At 37.9% G+C, this 21,688-nt stretch overlaps 1 protein-coding gene across 9 annotated transcripts in view; it reads right to left on the bottom strand.

Annotated features, from left to right (window-relative positions):
- Positions 1–21,688, bottom strand: part of ARID1B (AT-rich interaction domain 1B) — a 324,325-nt gene that overhangs the window by 280,865 nt on the left and 21,772 nt on the right. For all 9 annotated transcript variants that reach the window (XM_064649203.1, XM_064649206.1, XM_064649209.1 and 6 more), the window contains one exon: positions 10,981–11,175. In XM_064649203.1, coding sequence (XP_064505273.1) covers positions 10,981–11,175 — 195 coding nt within the window. The remainder of the gene's footprint in view (positions 1–10,980; positions 11,176–21,688) is intronic.

Raw genomic sequence — 21,688 nt, 5'->3', positions numbered from 1 at the left:
CACGAACTGTTAGAGCATTCTCAGTATTTCCCACTGCTACGGTCTTACTTTAATGGGGGAGGAAAAAAGGGAAAAAAAGAAAAAAGCTGTGATTCAAAATGGAAGTTCAGTAATTATTCACAGCCCAGTATGTAATCAGCAAAATGACTGGCAAAGCTCTTAACACATCAGCTCAGATGTATGTAAGCAAGGCATTCCTTCCCCGCGGTAGGCAGCCCCATGTCAAGCAGCTATGTGCTAGAACTTGTCCTATGCTACCTGTTCAAAGGAAACTGTGCAAGAATATTTCAAGCTCTGACAGATACCACTTTGTGCAAAAACATCCACAGGAGTATTACAAAAAAAGACAGCACTGATGTTTCAGCAACCCCTGTGTCAAGAAAGGTGCTCTCCTGCATTTTTATTGACATGAAGGAAGCAGTTCCTTCTCTACTAGTCCCGGGCTCCTTTCCATGCCTTTTACTGAACTCTTATGTAAGACTTTGCACCCACCTTTTTCAGAGATGGTACCGAAAATGCCAAATAATCTGCAAAATTTCGCATCTCTAAGACAGCAAAAAAGTACTCAACAAACCCACAATACATTTAAAAACTATCGTTTGCAGCATTTCATTCCTGCACTACAGGATTAACAACTAAATGCCAAAGCATCCTTTCTTTTGGCAAATATTTATTAAAATATTGAGATCACTTAAGTTTATTACCTGAAAGGATTCAGGAAACAGCCATTCCTGCCTATATCTGGAAGTGGAATACAGGTCGGGTCCATATATAAAAGATACTTTTCAAGTAAAAACGTATTTTCTCCACTAAGCGCAACATCACATTAACATGGATCCTTCCACATTCTTACAAACAACAGCCTTACAATCAGTTAACTCTTTTTGTTGTTGGTTTTTTTAACCACATTTACAGAGAGCTGAAGTTTCAGACTTCCTGCAAGTAAGTCTAAAGCAACTCCAGTAAAAACACAACTCCTCACACATAAACAGGATTCTGATATTTAGTCAGGCTTTTATTCTGCTTTACAGAATATTGATGCACACCAAGAACAGGAACATATTTTTAGTCAGTTCTACATGTGAAACACAAAAATGGGATGACAGAACACAAGAGAGAAAGAAGAAAGAACAGCCTACACCCAATACACCCTAAGTATATCTGATCTTTTCCGGGAAATTCTTCAATTACTTTTTGTGGTTATGCTCCTCTCGTAACCCCAGCGTTACAGGCCTAAAGGAATATTAGAAAACATTTTTTTTCTTGTAATGTATAAAATCAAAGAAGGAAAGGCCAAGTACCCCATACAGTCTTGGCATTTACTGAATCTACTCTTCACCACTTGCTGCAAGACTGCAAATTTACTCAGGTCATAAAACAAGCTCCAATTTGAGAAGGATGCATGGGATTTCTCACAGCATCACCTCAGAGGACTGAAAATCCACCTGTCTGCTCTCCAGTGTCAGATAGGATTTTTTTCTTCGGTGAACACAAGGTCTAAAGTATCATATTCTGCAGAACTTAAGGTTCATTTCAGAAATAATAGTTTCCTCCCTAAAATAACTTTCCAAACATAAAAGGGCCATAAATCTATTAAGTAACACACTTCCTAAATCTGCAGGGGGATATCTTGGCCTCTGATTTTCTTCAGTTTTGCCAACACGCAATAAAATGAAACCAACGAAAAACATAAACCACTCAATTTGCATCTGTCCTTTTAAACACTCTCCAGTATGGTGGAAGAGTCAAAACACAGACAAATTTTCAATGCTGTCAGCTGAGAAAGTTAGGAGAGACAGCAGAGGCAAACAGTAGAGTTTCTGAGGAGGGACAGGAGGACCTTAAAGCAGAGGTCCTTGCTGAGCAGCTCTGCCTGCTTCCTCCATGCACAGGCTCAATCTGTTCTTGGCATGGACTCTTACATATTTGTTTCTACTAAGCACCACTTGCACAGCATGAAACAGTTCAGAGAGAGACACAATCCTGTGAAAAGAACAAGGTGGTTTTGCTAACTTGTCCTGTAAAGCATGTCTTTGCCAACATGGCCTGTAAAACACACATGTACACAGACTCCAGATAACTAATGTTACTTCTATAATTAAAACAACATCTTCCCTAAGTGGTCATATAAACCTTGTTTATTTTGATTGGACTCTTGTCTCAAAAGGCCAGTTATATTAGTTTGCCAAGAAATATGCAGAAATCTCTTCACCACTGTTCTGTGAAAGAAACTAACAACAAATATGTAATTTGTCCCTTTGATGTATACAATACTAAATCCACTCACTTTTCAAAAGGTACATTTGAATATAAAATTCAAATATATTTTCTAATAAAGTCCAGTCATTGAACTGTTTGTTATCTGATACATGTATTGCTTTTACACTCAAATGCAAAAAGCATTACTAAGAAACAATGTTCAGAAGAGGAGGAAAAAATGGAGCGTACAAAGAAATAAGACATTGATTTTTCTCCTTGTTACTCTTCCCCACCCCCAAAAGACATTATGAGATTCAGAGATGAAATACGTATCAGCAAGGATGCAAGCATTTAACACACTTGTTTTATTTTAGGCAAAGTAATGAAAAAGAAGCACAAATACCAGAGAAGCACCCAAAAATGGGGTCAAATCCAAGCCAGCAGAAGAATAAAAGCCTACAGAGATTGCATGAGCTGTAGATTTAAGTTATTCCTTAAATTCTTAAATCATTCTTTCATAAGTCTTGAGAAACAACAAAACATCATAAAGTATTTACATTATCACCTTTATATGTGCCCATATATAACTACTAAGTTAGAATAGTTATAATGAGCAATGCAATATGTAAACAAACATGAGTTTTAGAAAAAAATACCTACAGAGAGTAAAAATAGCCTTTAACATATTTAAGATTTTTTTGGAAAGATTTTATGACTCATCTACTCCCACAAAAAGTCTTCATGTTCTAGGTGATAAAACAAGCAAAACTAAAGCAGGTTACTGAGCAAGCTTGAATTATACTGCATGGAACCCATGTAATTTAAGACTGACTACCTTAAAAAGGTATGAAAAATGCTTTTGACTTTTTGCAGTACTTAACATGCTACTGTAAAACTAATTTTTGCATAAGTTTTGATGAAGCTAAATCTAACATAAATCTTAGTTTATCAAAAAAAAGCTGTTGTTAGCAACAGGAGTCTAATCTTGAGTTACTGAAACATCAGGTATTTCTCGAAAGGTCTACTGTTCCAAGAAGAGAGCTAGCTGACTCTGTCCCAGGATGACCAAAGTAAAGGGTACCCATCTCATTTTGAAATTCTCTTCAATTGACTTAGAGGGTTAATTCTGCCTAGTCTGGTATCAACTAAAGACAAGTCACTCAACCCCAGTAACATGGCCCCAAAGTGAAATTGTAGCTCAAATGAAGTCACAACAAATTTCCCACTGATTTCAGGCAGGTTTCACCTTCTTATCTTCAGCCCTATTTTCAGCTGTGGGAAACACACTCCCTATTTTTCAAAAAGAACACTCTATTGCCTCCCTTGCTTCCTCTGAGCAAGTTCAACTTTACGGACAAATGATAGTATCTTCTGAGAAACTCATACCATGATTTAAAAAAAACCCAACATGCTGAGTTGCCCTAGGGAACATTTGGAAATATGGTTACAAAAATCTTATCATATGTATGCATGATGGGTCAGGACATCATTTCAAAAGTTTTTGAGTGTCAGTTATTCTTTGATGAATCATCGTCATCATCATGGCTAGGCTTTGCGAACGAAGATTCGGGAAGATGAATATTATTAAGAAAAAACTACTATGACTATAATACTAAGAATAACAGTCCTTACCTACAATAAAACCCTCCTGGCACAGTCATTACATGGCAGCTGTTGAACAGAGTAATGCAGCAGCCTTTTCTTAAAGCAAGATGCTTATTTTACTTCAAATGTAAATAAACTCATGTCTCCTGCTGCCATGTAAAATGAGCTGTTCATAAGTAAATGACTTTGTACATTCCTAGTGAAGCAGCAAACAGCCCTCTGTTCTCCACTCCTGATCACCAAAATCTATTTCCTGCATAACTCCAGTACAGACTGCTAGCCAAGCTCCCAACAACAAAATAACTGCTGCTTCCTTTAACAGCAACCTTTTTCAGAACACCAACACAGAGAGCTTGCATGTTTTTCTCTCTCATGCCCCCACTTCCAAGCAGAACAACAAATGTGATTACAGTTATTAAATATTCCAACTGAATGACAATCATTTAGCAGTAACAAATACATTTTATTTGTCATAATACCTTGATGATTCTTACACACTTTCTATACAAATGTTGACTGCCACTTACTCCAGTATAGGTGTAAAAATTAGCATTTACTGAACATCATGACATAGTAATTGAACAGACAAAAATGTCGACCCTGTCTCATTTCCGAGCTCTCATCAGCTGAAAGATCAGTTCTTTTCCCTTTTCAACTTCCATTTTTTCCGCATCGTTTCAAAGAAGTGATAGAAGCTACTGAAATGTTTCTATTTACCATAATAATGCAATTCCACTACTTTAGGGATTTTCTTTGGTAAACAATCTCAGATGACCAGCATTAAGATGAAGAGCTAAACCGCCATAAAGACCACAAATTTATGTCAAATTTGATTCCATGATTATCTGTAATCTGTGCTCACCTCCCTCTATAGAGCGAATTACACTCAATAGAAGGGATAATTCTAAAGGAGACAATACAACATAAAGCCTTATCCTGCCATGAACTAAAGTAGCAGCCTTTTTTTCAATTTAGTCAATGAGGCTTAGTATACCCAAAAGAAAGAACCATGCTAAACATTTTCCTACAGTCTGCACTAGCACAGTACTTAGCATTTTCCTAAATCTGAAATTTAAAAATCCCATTTCTTTACATGACAAAGAGCAGCAACTTTTCTTTGCAATTATTAACACTTGACCATCAAAAGACCCATTCTTAAAGATGACCTTACAAGGGAAACAACTAGCTGTGACTTCTTGTCCCTTTCTCTGGTTCAAGCTTTACATTCTCCAGGAAGCAGTAGTTCTACTTACTTTATATTTTTTAATTTTTTTTTTCTGGAAGTTTAGAACAGTTCAACAGGGTGGCAGATATATCATTCAAAAAAAAATTGTTCCTGAGGAATTATTTTAATTCAAAGTATTTACATGTTTTTAACAGAACAGGAAGTTAGAAAAAGATTAATCCTTTAGAGTTTCAGCATTTCTGCTTTCCAGGAATTAACAAAGGAGGTCCATAATTTACTAGTGACAGCTCCAGATAAATATCCAGTGAAAAAAGCAAACCAAAATAAATGAAACAAACAAACAAAAGCCCAAAATAAAACACACACGCACACAAAACAACACCAAAACCAAAAGAAAAACAAACGCCCCAAAAACCCTCAAGGTAAATCAAACAAAAATCTGGAAAAACATACTTCTGAAGCACATGCTGATCAAAGCCTCACACTCCCTTCTTATGTGTGTGCATCAAATGCGTCTATCAATCTTTAAGAAAAAGCAACACATCTCAACGTTTTGTCCTCTGCTGGTTGTTTTTGCCATTCAATCATATTGATTCATTCTCTGCTCTTACAAAATAAATAGACTAAGAAATGAAAACGCTGCTTATTTTCTGTGTCTGCTCCCTTAACCAAGACTAACATCAACTGTGCTAACACCTACTTAGCAGCACAAAAAACTGCAATGCATTCAATATCCTCTAGCTGGTGAGGGCAATCATACACACAGAGGACAACAAATGTATCACTTGACTAGTACTTGCTGTATGTATGCACCACACTTCAGGGTTCAGAGAAAAACATGACAGTAAGCCTCACTTTCTTGGCATACTCCAATCTTCTGGACTTAAAGTGATTTCAGAAAGTAACACACACACACACAACCAGCCAACCAGTAGTAAACACGTGAGTTTGCTAGCTTTAAAACTCTGTCTGCCAAGCTAACAGCCAACTGATTTCCTTGGCGTAAATTCTACATTTCCAATCCAGGACATTACCCAATACGGGCACTGCAAACCCTCTCCTAAATGATGTAATCACACTAGTGCTGCTATAGTTCTGGTTGATTTGCAGTTTCCATTACAATAAATCCTTGCTGCATATTTCCAGAAGTTCTAGAATGTTTCTGCCCCTTTAAAAAAAAGGTATTCCAAGTTCAAACTTGCCACATAAGCCAAAACAAACAAACAAACAAAAGCAAGTATATTACATTTTTTCCTTATGCCTCAAAATAATCTGTACATTAAAAAAAGGAGGGAAAATGGAATGAATGCTTCTCTGAATATTTACAGTTCCATTCTTAAAACAATAAGGACACTGATAACATTTTTTAATTTTGCAAATCAAGAATATAAAAAAATGTTAAAGGGACAAGAGATTAGCACCCTTTCATCTTAAAGTATTTATATAGCGAAAAAGGGAGAATGAATAGACAGAGGCTTAAGCCTCATAACTGTCTTGCTACAAGCAGGCTCATGACTTCATGATCAGTACTAAAACGCTCCATTTTAAACAGCTATTAGGAATGGCTATTGTACATGTCCATGCAAATGTCTTTCCTAAAGAATTTACTACGCATTATAGCAACACGATCCTATTTACACAATAAGTTGTTGTTCCAGTCCATCAAGTACACAAGGAATTTTAATGGATGCTAAAAAAATCAATTAGGCAATGATCCTCTGATTAAACAGGAACATCACACCATTCAAATTCTTTCAAACATATTCATAAATCCAAGACTTCAAACTTTGCTGAAAACCTTCAAAATGTGTATGTGGATATTTCAAGTACATGATTTTTGAGTTTAATGAAATTCATCACAGAATAAGCATTACATGCTATTATCATGAAAAAGCAACACCATCAGATAATGGCAGGAAAAAAACCCCTTATTTTGATGGCTATTCTTAGGTATTTTTGTTTTTAGCAGAAATGTCTTTACAAAGCACCAGAAGGCTTTCCTACAGCACGTGGCACCAAAGGACAGAAACATTTTGAGGAGGCAATCGAACTAGAGCCAGAAGAAACTGATGAGGGCATCATCAATTGCTAGATGGAGGTCCAAAAAGGGTGGGAAGAGAAAAAGAAGTTAAATGAAAAGGAAAGTATTGTCTTTATAATCAGATATTATTATTCAGACAGTATTTCAATCATAGTGAAATGTATTGCAAAATCAAGCCTGAAGTTTGCAAGTGCCTGGTATCCCTGAATATTAGGATTTTCAATTCTGATATTTTTGTAATTCCAAAGGATATCTAACTGGAAGTTAGATCAGAAACTCAAAGTTAAACCTGAGAGTATGTTTTTTCTGCCTTCTGTTTCTACATACATTCCCTGAAGTCCTGGGTAAGGAATGCTAATAATCCTAAAATTACATTCACCCCACGCAAACCAGGAGAGACAGTACCTGAGATGATGAGATAGTATTAAAGCCTTGTTGCAACTTGTGTTTCAATCATGCTGAAGACTAACAACATAAGCACAGGTCATCTTTCTCCCAGCTTTCCCTTGCCGCCTTCACCCCCTTTCCCACTACAGGTGGATGGGAAAGAAACAAAACCCCAAGTTTCCTTGGAATATAAAAATCCCTATGTAATTAATTCACCATATATATTTATGCATACTGACGAGAGATACATCAAGTATGCAATCCTATAAGTTACACATATGACTCTTAGTGTCACCTTCCTTTCCCATACCTCCCCTTTCATATAGGCGTCAAATCAGCCCAAATCCTTTATATATTTATTTAACTCACACTGAGTTAACTGGACACGTCCTTAAAATTCTACAAAATGCTGCAGCATTCTTCAAAATGCTTAATATTTTGTCGCAGCAAGCTATCACCCATCTTCACATGACAAATCTAGATCTCTTTTGTAAAGTGTCAGAGAAAAAGGTGAAAATCTCACGTTATCATTAGCTTTATCCTACATGCCTACTTTTATATCTCAATCCATTTATCTGTAGTTATATTAGTGCAAAGATACTGTCTCCATTTCAAATTTTGCTCATCATGTATGGCTCAATGTGTTGTTCTGGGGTTCATCATTGGTAACTCATCAGAGATGAATTCCAAACCCAAACACTTAGGAGATCTGCTTTCTCTCTTCACAGCATCCTTTGCAGTCATGCCACAGAATATATCCCATACCTTCCATAATCACTTCAACATTCTGAGATTTCCGCACAGAGCATTAAGACAATCTGCAGGTTTATTTGCACCTTCCTGTTTGGTATCAAGTATGCCTAGACCAAGCAGCAGTTGTAAGAGAATGTCTGCAGCATTTTGTAGATAACCCTTTTACAACCGGTTATCAGGCTATGCTTGATATCTGTGCTGCAGATATGTAGACTGACTGCACCTGATAACATTTCATCTTTTTCATCCTCTTTAATCTTTCACTGCTTATGCCAGAGGCCTCCCTTCTTGTGACAGAGCTCTTCCACCTCTGTGCTACAGGCTGGAACACACTATTCTCTGCTGCAGTATGACACAGATGAGCTAACTACATCAAGGCAATTATCTTCAATTCTACCATTTCCATTAATTTTAGCTCAATCTTTAGGGTGTTGTTTGTCATCTTTATTTTTTTCATTTGCAGTATCCTGCAGCAGAGCCTGCAAGTTAAAATCCATGGAGTCTCATAGTTCTAACCTCAAGCCACAACATTTGCTTACAAAGAGCCAGACTTAACATCTCAAGGTCTTCTTCAAAATTCAAAAATCTTCACAGTTTAACAAAGAGCCTTCTTGTTTCATCCAAGGAAACAGAACTGACACCCTCAGCTATCTTTGGACAACAGCGAACCATAATGTAAAATAAGAAAAACATCTCCCGTTGATGTTTCCCACCCTTCCTACAGTATGGCACTTCCACCCTCCCACCTATCTACTCAATGCTCTCTCTGCACAATACTTAAATCTGAGCACTGTATGTGTTTAAGGCCCAGTATTTTTTAACCAATCAAGTTTTTTGAAGTGCCTTGTGCCTTTGATAAATTCAATGTGACACTGTAAAGGAGTTCAATTTCCAGAAAGTGCTGAGATTCATCTTCTGAAACTTCTGGCAATATTATTTATTTTATATATATGATATCTAGAAGTAGGTACATGCTACACAGTCAATTTTAACAAGCATAGCTGACTCTCCCTATTTAATATTCACATCACAGGAGTAAAAATCCAGCCAGGAATCAAACTGTGGCATCCTGTGCCAAAGACAACTTACCACTCAGCTGGTAAGTTGGCAATTCAATTTACAAACCTGCATTCCTGCATTCTAATCCTTTGTAGAAAGGTGGTAATATACGAGCAATATGAAAAGAACTGGATTCAGATCATTAGAGGTTCACGAACCAAACACACGAAGCCTTGGAGGCTGTCCAAAACAAAATCATGCCTAGGTGGTGATGTCCGTTCAATAAAAATCCAATGTCATAATTATCCTCTCGCTTTTTCCCCAAAGAGCATTAGTGCTCGGAGCTGCGCCGCAGCTCAGCCAGTTACAGTAACGCCGCGAGGAGACGGACAGGGCCTGCAGCCAATGGCGGTGCCAGGTCACTGCCTGCTGACGGGTAATCTACAATTACCGAGCAATTAGCAAATGCAGTGAAAATTCAACACTCATCTCTGCGTAACACAGAATAACTCATTTTTAAATTAAATGTGTGTTTTAATAACTTCACTTTGGCTACAGCCACACAGAGAAAAATAAAGCCTCCTTTATTCAATTTCTCCTCCCCTTTGCAACCGACAAAATGCTTTGCTATCTGAAACAAGCAACCAAATATATTGTTTGACATTTCTAAACTAAACAATCTCTTCCTCACCAGAAAAGAACAAAAACTAAGACTATTGCTAATGGTACTATACTATATTTGAAACTGTTATTTAGTTAACTGCCTCATTAACATCTTGCCCTGCTGGATGGGTGATAACAAGAATTAGCCAGGCACCTATCTGCCAGGGAGTCCAAAATTTTCTTGTCTTCTCTATATTTAACAATAAGTGATATAAAAAAGTTAATCCGCAATCAATCAGTTGCACAAAACAAATGTCTTTTGCCAGTAATGATCAAGTCATTAATCTGTTGTGCTCACAGCACAGTGTAGAGCTCTCATCACCTACACTCACATCCCTAATTTGAAAAAAAAAAAAAAAACTTAGCTAAACGTTAGTTTATTGATAATCTTGGATTATCTCTCCCTCTAGAAAAACTGCTGTATCTTCCTTAGTATAGGGTATGCACATTGGGATTGACCTTCTTTAAAAGGGTAGGAAAAAGGCAGAAGAGGTCACCATCAACAGTGAAATTCAAGTAGATAAAAGGAGATTCTTACCTTTCTATACCTTGGATACAAAAAAAAAAAATAAATCCTGACTTTAAAGAGCTGGTAATGGGAAAAACATAGGAAAAGCTACAGACTCCTATAGAAATGAGGAGAAAAAAAGAAAACCAACCACCACCACAACAAACAGCTGACATAAATATGTAAGGCTTTTGTATGCACTGGACAACACTAGCCTTGATGCACTGATGTCAGCTCTAGGTTTTCATCCTACATTTAAATGTATCTAAGCCAGAGAGAAAGAAAATACAAAAAACCCCCAAAAAATCAAAAAAGCAAAGAAAATAACCAAAAAATATACAAGGCTACATGATGTCAATTGGGAAAAAAGGAAAACTCATGGCATTTGACATACTTCTCTCTCTCCAAAAAGATACCAGCAACGAACTAAATCCTTTTCTAATTGTATGGGATTTTGGAAAACATTCCCACTGTAAACATAAATTTATTTAGTTTTAAAACAGTCCTCCATCCTCCTTCTGCACAAGAAATACTTATTTACATGCTTTTTCTTTTGCACCCTCTATGTTAACGAGGTGTCAGAAGGGAAGAGAAAGAGAGGAGGGAAACCAAAGCAACCCAGAAAAATCCTCCACAAACCTGTTGCTGTGGATACTGCATTCCTCCCATGGCTGCCGGGGCTCGGCCCTGCATTCCCACGGGATAGCGCTGGGGGCCAGGAGGGCCATAGGACTGCCCGGGGTAGGGGCTGCTCTGCTGTGCCTGAGAGTGAGGGTTATTGCCCATGCCGTACAGCTGCGGTCTCTTCATGACCATCGGATCCATTGGACTGCCCTGTTGATAAACACAAGCAAAAGAATATTTAAGACACGGAAAGGAAAAGGTCAGAATCATCGGGCTTATCGTGGGCAGACTATACACGTGTTTTCTCAGTGCTTTATACATCAAATATTGACTTGACTTACAAACTGGCAAAGTACCATAACCTGGTTCACATATTAATTAGATGAGATTTTGAATGGTGATTTTTTGGACTTCCACCGCATTTAAAAAAAAAAAAAAAAAAGAAGTTTTGCACTCAAGATTGTCTCTTACCCACAGAAAAAGCAGAAAAACTGCAAATAAATTTCAGCTTAAAAAATAATTAAGTATACTGCTGTAAACTGACCAGCATTACTTTCTTCGATGATAAAACAAAAATAAAATAGAAACATATAAATATATATCAAGAGACACAAATAATGGACAAGCCATTTAACCTTGAGAAAATGACTGTTTTCTTACATCAAAAAAAGGGAAAGGAGAAAAGAGTTTCCAAGAAGCACAATGCCTACAGAACACTGTATTTCAGTGTTTTCATATTGTTATCGTGTGCACTAATAAGTTTTCAGATCAAAAGGCAAGTCATAACCCACATTTTACATGAAAGTTTATTTGCCTCCTTAACAGACCTCAGAAAATCCAAACTGCAACCAGTGATGGAGGGGGAGGGGAGACAAGGGAGGGAAGTTTTATTTTTAGACTTTTTGGCAGCACTTACCAAGCACTGTAACAGTTTCAGGACAGGTGTCAACCATTGTGTAGTATTACTCTCATGTTTTATTACTGAGGACTAACTGAACCAGAAAAAATATCATACTTCATCAAGCGCAGCACTGTATTGTTAATATGACATCCATTTTTTAATTCCCGAGTGCTAGTTATATTCATGGAAGAAAACTGAGGTCAGGGGGAGGGAGAAGTTTTTTAAAAGCCTATCACAATTTCATCTTCATGAAAGAGACATATCCCCCCCTCTTCCTCCTAAGAAAAAAAGACATATTAATTCACCCCACCAGGAGCAGGGCTCCTTCCTGTAGCACATTTTGCACATGTTTTCCTGCAACGTACTGCTGATCAGTTTTATTTTAAAACCCCCTATGTAACACGACTTCTACAAGTCCTTTCTGGCTATTATATTCTGATGTAACAGTTATTATGACAATAACTAACATTTTCCACTCCCATCCCTGTTTCTTCTCATTACTGCTCTGCATACTACTTTTTTTCCTCTAAACAATGTCCTCTCTAAAGTTGTCACTGCTTAACGAACTACTACTCTTTCCTTACTGCAAATAAAAAACCATCAAACCTCATTTTTTTCACTGGCTCTCTCCACCACAATACCGACTTGCCAGGAATATCATGCTAAACTAATAAAGTTTTCCAAATGTGGGCACACTACATCTGAGGAGGTGGAAACAATAACCTCCTCCTCCTCACAGGACACCTCCATTCACTTCAGAAGAGGATCACCCTTTTTTTACACCATAGCAAACTGCAAAATCACTTCTAATTTCGGGTGAGTATTACTCAGCAATTTTCCCTTTATTATTTGCCTGTTCTGTAACCAGAATAGAAGTTTCTATTTTTTGCCATTAAATGTCCCTGGGTAATTTCCTATTTATATTTCATTCTTTTCAAAATCAATCGTTCCCCAACCACTTCAGGTCACCTGACCCATAACAACATTCTCATTTTTTATTTTTGTTTTTTCAGGCCACCATGCACTCTCACCACAGTTTTAACACAGAGGCTAAGGAGATGAACTATAGATTTCTTGTTACAGTGTCCATGGGGACAACTTACATTTCCTCCTATAAATCATAATACTTTATCTATATTTATTTCTGTGTTTCAATGTTCATTCTGTTCATCACCTGTCATATTCATCTTCTCAAACATAAATCTTGTTGAAAGTGAGTCTCATGCTTCCTTCACAAGATTCTCACGAAGCCCAACAGTACTCTTCATTGCCACCATCTTCTGTTTCAGGGAATTATTTCCATGTCTCATCTTCAATAACATTTACTCAAATTCAAGTTTAATTAATTTTGAGTGTAGTATTTTCTGTTCCGCATCCAATTCTTAAATATCATTATAAACAATGCAGATAGCTACACAGCTAAAACAGTCTGACATTTTCCATTATTAACACTACTTTCAGGTGCATATAAACTTTGACAAACTTCAAGCATTTAGGCTGAAATTTTCCAGGCCATATGTATGCCTGAGGCTGAAATTCTCTGGAAAATTCAGCAGAAACAGTTCAGCTATGTCTAAGAATGAGGTCACAGAAAAATACATGGTTTATGTTCTCACATAAAACACTTGAAAATATGTCTTGAACACCATGCTTTGAGGCAGAGAATTTTAATTTGCCAGGGTGACACTGGACATTCATGAAGGGCAAGGCTTGTGCCCCTGTCAGAGAGAGCACCTGAATGTCACCAGACTGGGAGCAGAGGAAGAAGAAACAGAAGCACAGGAGTGGCACAGCAAGGCTTCATCAGAGGAGTTACTAAGTGTATGGAGGCAGCCTTGAATTTTCCAGAGAGAGGGACAATGGGTTAAAAAAAGCAGTGGAGACAGAAGTAAGGCAGGAAGAGTTGAAGGAGAGAAGAGGAAACAAGGTCAGGAGGTGACATGGATACAGGCCAAAGAGTCTCTGTCCCCTGGACTAGTGACCTCCAAGCAGCGGAGCTTCTGCATGCATGTATGTTAGGAGAGTGAGCCTCACTGCCAATGCATCCTTCCTTCCCTTCTTCTCACCAGAGCTTGCCATCATTATGCTTCTCCTTGTCTTCTCCAGGTGAGCTCCTCCTCTTCCCCTGAGGTGACAGCACTCCAATTCAGACAGGTGAAGGGATAAAGATCCTGAGATATTGCTGTAACTCCAATCACCAGGGGCTGCGGGTGACTCACACAATATTGAAATCGAGGGGGCTGTGGCCACTGGGTATGGGTAGCAAGGGACTTGGAGATACTCAGAACTTACTGTGCACAGTGCAAGTCAGGCATCCAGTGAAGGACAGGAGATAGCTGAACATGAGAGGGCTAGACTGAGGGAGCAGTAAATACTCCTCCACAAATTACTGGGACAACCCCTAGGGTCCCACCCTAGCTGTCAGTGCTGCCTGTTCCCTCCTCCCTCCAAGGTCTCAGCGAAAGAACAGACAGTAGAGTGCTCTGATTGTCTCTAGGGTTGGAGAAAATGGACCCAGTGAGGAAATATCCCATGCACTGGCCAGTCCTTATGCAGACTGGCAAGTCACCACTGCTGTTCTTGACTCCCTTCGGATTAGATCCCAGCCATCTGTGTGGTGAAGCTAAAGGTGAAGACACCTACCAGTGATTGTCAACGTATTTCTGCAAGGCAGAACAAAACCAAAGAGCCAGGCAGAAATGGACTCTACCTCTGCATCTACCATAGTATTTCACTAAAGCAAAAAAATTTCAAAATTTACCGATTTATTGCATCCTGGCTTGAAATTGTGAGGCTTATACTGCAGGAAATGCTGTGTATCTACAACTGCAACTACTTTTAAATTTGATGAGAGATGTGCTCTGAAGGTGTTTCCAGAAGCTGTACGTTTTAAATAGTTGGACCTACAGACCTCAAAACTAGGCCAAACCTTCTACAACAATGCCTCAGTTTCCCATCTGCAAAAATTTAAAAAATTGAAATAAAATTTTAAAAAAATCATTCCTTCACACAGAGGCAATTTTAGAATTTAATATGCCCATAATCAATATCACTGCAAACTCTCCAGCAAAAGAACAAATTTTGTTTTCAGAATAGTGTACAGTGAGAAAGACCTGCAGCCATACACTTAACAGAAAGAAAAAATTTCTGCTCATCAAATACTGTGTCCTTCCATATAGTGAAGGTAAAATTTCAAGGCAACTTTTCCCAAATTTAATTCATGCACAATTAATGCAATGCTTTAGCATTGTTTTGAACTTCCAGGTTTCATTTTTGTAGTAAGTGTTTCTCTCATCCATGACATTTTTGAGAAGTTATTTATAAGGAGTTGTTAACTGAGACAGGCATATTACAATCTTATCTGAAGGTTCCTTTAACATTTATTGTTCCAGTATTTTCTTTAACATTGGTTCCAGTTTTCAAAGACAAGTTTTTGGTGACAGGATGATGATGACAAGCATCAACCTCTTCATGCTGCAGGGATCATAAGCCAACCCCTCCACACCTGCTCTCTAACATTTACCAAAAATTACAGCATTGTTTTAACTGCATCACATTCTTCTGAAACCACCGCACATGTTTGGCCATGAATGGATGATGTGTATATTTTCACATCTTCCATGCCTTTACTTAATTCGATTACATGCTGTACTGCATAGTTTTAATTACTTATTAAATTTTATTTTAGTATCATTGCAGTCATCAATATCCATTTGTTTCCTTTCCCTTCCTTTACAGAACCATCCAGTTTTTCTCTAGTGCTATTTTACTCCCAATATACACATTACCTTTTTACCAATTTATCTTGTGTTTGCTCATGTTATTTTTAACTGCCATATTATGCTAGGCAAGCCTAAATGGATTCTGCTTTTTGCTTCTTATTCCACACCTCCTCTTCAACTTGCCGCATTTCATTTAAACTTTGCGTAGATCTGCAGTTCCTCAAAATACCTCAGTCTTGTTCTTTGCTTCAGTCCACAGTAATGTTATAATTTATAACCCCTTTATTATATTGCCTATCTTGTGTCAGTATCAGATTCATTTGCACATGTACTATCAGGCTCTGTGAGAACAGAGCATTTCATAAGAGTTCTTGCCTATTATGTGCCTTGTGAGTGCATTAAAACACCCAACAGAAGGTTTGCTAACGATTTCAATAGGGCCAAGGTTTTATTCCTGGTCTTTAGATTGACAGTCCAACCATTAAGGCAGGACACTGAAAAGCCTACACTGCCTACAAATAGTAACTGACAACATTTTTCTCTTACCTGCTCCTTTTTTAAATGTTTTGTGAAAAAGAATACATAAACTTGACATTCCTGCTATGCGCAGAAGTGAAAAAATTAATATTCTACACCCACTTGTAAACTCAGTATCACCACCACTTCTGCTCTCCTCCCATTCAAAACAATCAAATACATCACCTCAGCCTGAAGTACCCAGAGATTCCATTTTATCTTTTCTAAAGTGAGCAAAAAAAACCCACTACCATTTTCTCTTGCCATTTAACCAGTGTTTTCCTGGTTATTTCGTCTGCACTCAGGTCTGAGGCAGGTTGCACAACAGAGTAACTTGAGCAGCAGTCTGACCAAGATGTAACAGCTCTTCTTTTTAAGGCATTACTGATGTTATGTACACATTATATATATCCACTGCTAAGTTATCAATTAGTGTTTCACCAAAATGTTTATTTGAAAGATGTTTATGAATATGAACAACACCAGTCACAGTCCCAAAATACAACTAACGTTTCCATTTAAAGATGCCACAAAGAACTCCCCCCACTGAAGTCTCAAGGCAGGGAGGAGTGGGAGACACTTTACTAAGGTCACAATGAGATTCAGATGTGATGGTAGTGCTCTTATACAAGGCAGACAGAGCAATTCACTACAAGACAAGACTCTTCACATGAGAGATATAACTACTTTTCAAGTGAAAGTGTGCTTTTTTGTTTGTTTAAACAAAAAAAATTGAAAGAGGCATTGGTTTTGCTGACAACTGCAAACGCTGCGATTTAAAGCAACTGTAAGCCACAGAGCATCCCAACTAATGCTCCATCATTTGTGCCCATAACAAAACAACATGAACTCAACACTCTCAAGTAGACTTCCCCTCAAACTTCTAGAGCTACTGAATACAATAACTCTTTGTTTATTCATTCATCTGCAGCCAAAGCTTCTGTCTCCATACTAAAAAAAAAAAAAAAGAAAATCCACCTCCATATAAAAACAAAGCCTTGAAACCTCACAATAAAGACAGCTGACAATCAGTTACCGACATTCCAAGAAAGATGGGCATGGAGCTCGCAACTCTAGGTCAGGCACCAAGTTACAAATTTATCACTACAGATAATCACAAGTATTCACTATAATACAATGACACAGCTGGCATGAGGACAGAACTGGAGAAAAGATAATCCATTCCTAGATAATGCCATCATTTGTATGAACATGTACAAGGACGCCTCAGCCAACATTTTTACACGACAAAAGCGGGAGTATCAAAACACAACTCTCGTTATGTGTGTTTAAATATCCATTTAAGAAAACTGCAACCAACTATTAAAAAAGTATGAATGTACAACATTAAATTGACTTACATTAATAATAAAGTCCGAGAAGTGACTGGTGAACATGCTTCCTATGTTTTTGAAATAGGAAATCTACTGTCTGTACCTAACTAAAATTTTTAATTAAAAAAGGCAGTTGCACAAACACAACAAGAAATAGGCAAAAACAAAAAGCCAAGTTCGGCATAAGCCTATGATGAAAGACAATCCAGTGAATGAAGAAGCATACACTAGCAGAAGATGTAACAAAAATAGACATTTTCCTTGTCTTAAAGGCTCTCCATACTGTCTGATTTCAGCTGCAGGTAGACATGACAAAGATTATTTCCCACTCAAAACAGAAAGTAATTAAAAAGGGGAAAGAAAAATCAAAGCTATGCCCCACAAAGAATCAACTACAACTGCCCTAGAACATTTACGAATCATTTATACAAGCAACTGTTTCTGCAGGATGGGGGAGAAAAATGCAGTTTTTCAGTTTTCTTCTGGGTCCTCTTCAACATAAGCCAAAAACTGGAAGGTCAGTGAGTCAGCCATTCTCTGGTTATTATTTTGCACACAGATAAACCTAAGCAACTACTGAAAGAACAACTCACAAAAAATACAGCAAAGAAACCTGTTTTTAATGAAGTATACACAATTAAACTCTTCAGCTGCCACTACAAGTGCATGCAAAGGTGAAGACAACATCAAAAAGCAATTATACACATTAACACATCATGATGGCCAAAACAATCCTAGTTTTCTGACAAGTTCACAGCTCAGAACTGCTGCCCTTCAAGTTGCCTTGTCTCTGCCAACTACTGACATACAGCTGACAGGTTGCTCTGAACCCAACCAAAGGTGTGTCATCTGTCCTCATCACACTTGAACACCCTTTCCTAATTCCAAACCTCTTCCAGGAAGTACTCGGGAATTATATTCCTGTTTCTAGATGTGTTTTCTCTAACTTGGATGCCCCATAGAGAGAAGACTTTTCTTTAGGCATGAAGAAGCTTTACTCACCTCAGCATATTTGCAGCAATTGCTAATGCAGCAGGGTTCTTAAAGATATCTTCTAGCAAATGTGTCTATGACTATAGGTGTCACTCATTCCACCTGCTTTTCCTATGTGCTGCCAGACTGTGGCTATGCTTTAGTTACTTCCATCCACAGTCCAGTACCTGAATTTAAAACTGTCTGTGTCGGGTGGTTTTGCACCACTATGATAGCTTTGGCACTGCAGCACGTGAGACACATGGGCACAGCTCTCAGTCTACCATTTCTGCTATAGGAATACAAACCTGCAGCAGGAGAGCAAGGCAGATAGCAAGGGAAAACAGTATCTCAAAAGTTCTCAGGCTAGATTTACCACTGGATGTCTCACAGCCCTAAGGTGTCCTCAGTAGCCAACACTACGGCTCAACAAGGAAGAGAAAATCCATTCATAAACCCAGAAAACTGTATGTTAAAAAAAGAAAAGCCCCACCCAGAATACCAGTTACTTCTATTTTGTCTGGCATTGAGGTTCTCAGCTTCCTAGACAAGTAAACACCTTCACTCACTGTGCATGCCTGCCATCTGGAACTCGAAAAAAAATTCCCTTACCTACTTTGTACAGCTCTTACACAAACACAGCGTTAGATGGACAGAAAAGGATGTACTAAAAATAGTGTCCCTCAGCCAAGGAACAGAGCACTGCCCTGAGTGGAACTAGGGAAGCTCTGCAGGAAGGCTCCCTGCAGAAAAGTATTGCAGTAGGAGGGGAAAATGCACAAAGTCCTGAATGTAAGTGATGGGGGTGGAAGAGATGTAAATGAAAGAAATCCCACCTCTACTTCAAATTTTAAAGAAAAATCTTCCTAAACCTAGTAAATATCCAAGTGAATCTGAATACACTTTTTCAGTCACTTGGCTTTATTCAAAAAATAAAATGAAACATCAGATGTATTTAATTGCTGGAGAGAACACTAGCTGAGAAAGTGACATTATGGACACTGCAGGAGGACAGGGTACCCAGAAAAAGGTATAACCAATCACATCTAGGTCACAAGCCAGAAGTACATACAGTTAGCTGCACATTTTTTCCACTCCAAGTGTTATATATAGTTCTATATTAACACACACACACACACAAAAAAAGGTATGCTGGTCATATATCCTCAGCATTTATGGCAAATTATTAATCAAGTCCCACCTGAAACAATTTGTTAAATTGATTTTAATCACTGGGCCTCTCATGTGAAGCTTTGTATAATCAGCATTTCATTTACAAAATTAATTGCCTGATTGATTCTCAAGAGGCAGTAGCTGTCATTACACTGCTGTCATAACTTTTGAGTAGGGGTGTCACAACACTGAATTCTGACAGTATGAAGAGCACTGCTATTTAAAAATTGAGGGTGGGGAGGTAGGGGGGAAACAAATACAGTGATTTCACAGAATTGCTCTTTAGCCCAATAGAATGATAAAACCATTTCCCAGCAGTTTCAGCCAGCCTCCCCGTTTTCCATTCATTGAATAATGCACTACTCAGCTATTCAGTCTCTTTTCTTAGAGGCAGGTTCATTTAATTCAATTTTATCATAGTTGCGGTTGCATAAAATGAGTTTGTTGTTGAATATACAAAAGATTTAATCACAGGCCGCTCTTAAGGTTATTTGTAGAGCAGAGTTTGACTTTCAAACACATGGAACTTTTTTCCACATCCAAAACCTTCTGGAAAGCTATTTTCAATTAGATTTTGTTGTTGTTGTTGTTTCCAGACAAAGCAAAGCAAACCTTAACTTTACAGAACTTATCTAGGAGCTCCTTTAGAAAGCTTTTTTTCTCCCCCAGTATTTTAAGCTACGTATAAGCCTCGGAGCTCTGCCAGAGTTGGAAGCAAAGCTCCTATATTTGCTGTAGTTACTTCTATAGCCCATCGCTACTATATTCTTGGAAAAGACCAGTGCTCCAGAGAGGTGGCACAGCCAGTGGTTAGGGCACTGAGTCATAAGACAGGACTTCTATTCCTGGCTCAGCAGCTGACCTGCTATGCAAACACGAGCACAACACTTCACCTTTCTGTGACTGGGTTTTCATTCTCATAACAACAAGTATTACATGCACTTTTAACAGGGAAAGAGACATGAAGTCTTTGGGAAGATTGATGTCAGTTATTATCAACAAGAAACAAGACTAGGAGTCAGAGCAGTAGGCTAAGGAAGAAACAAACCCAAACCTCTAGAAGGTTCTGAAAAGCAGAAATTGCATCATAGGCTGTAAGAAGGTACTCTAAACTTTCAGAAACCTACTTTCAAGAGGAAAAAGGTGCCTGAAAACATCTTAAAAGGAAAAAAAAAAAAGAAATGCCTTAAATTTCTGCTAGATCACTTGGAATAGTATTAATGTCTTTGAAAACAAATCACCTATTTCTAACATAAGATCAAAAATAAGCCCCCTCAACTGCTCAAATTCAACCTTATATACTAGATTTCATCAGGTGCTCCTGAAGGAAGCATATTTAAAATTTCTAAGCCATGCTTTGAGATTACACTATTAAAAAAAAAAAAAAAAAGCAAATGATAACTTTTCAAAAACTGAATTATACTTACTGCTGGTATTTGTAATTGACCTCACCAGAATGCAATTCCAGAATAAATCAGAGAACACTGGAATCTAGCAGATACTCTAGAAAACACTCTTCTCTTCCTATCCCCCTACCTCTTATTCTCAACCCTGACTGCTGTCAAATATTATCTTCCACTCCTCTCTGCAAAGTGCCCTACCACTGCAGTGGCTTTATGCAATTTTGTTCACTTTTTGCAGGTGTCCAAGTTCATGATGAATAAAATCGGGGAGGGGGAGACATGGACAGGGGGATACTAAAACAATCACCATTTAAAAAATCTGCAGGTTACAGGAATAAAGAGGCACAAAAGGATAACAGAACGGAAAACTCCACCAGGCAAAAAGAAGTAGATAGTTGTTTTCCTTTTCTACAGCCATAACATGAAATTGCAACTAAGGGAGGTTCAGAAAGTTCTGCCCACACTGAGAAACAGTTGCCAGAGTTTTAAAAGTTATATCCCTCTGCCACACCAGGAAGAGAAGAAGGTTAGAAAAAGTCACCTTACTCGCATGGGATAGCAGACTGGGACACTAAAAAGAAGTGCGAAGCGCTGATTTTCTGTATTCATTGGTTTCTAGGCTCATAGCATTTTCTCTTTTCAAGCCTGACATATTTTTTTTTAAATTACGTAAAAAATTGTCGTAATTAAAAATAAGAAAAC

Source organism: Pseudopipra pipra, chromosome 3 (assembly GCF_036250125.1).
Source record: "Pseudopipra pipra isolate bDixPip1 chromosome 3, bDixPip1.hap1, whole genome shotgun sequence".
Classification (NCBI taxonomy): Eukaryota; Metazoa; Chordata; class Aves; order Passeriformes; family Pipridae; genus Pseudopipra; species Pseudopipra pipra.
This window is presented reverse-complemented; position numbering and strand designations above follow the sequence as displayed.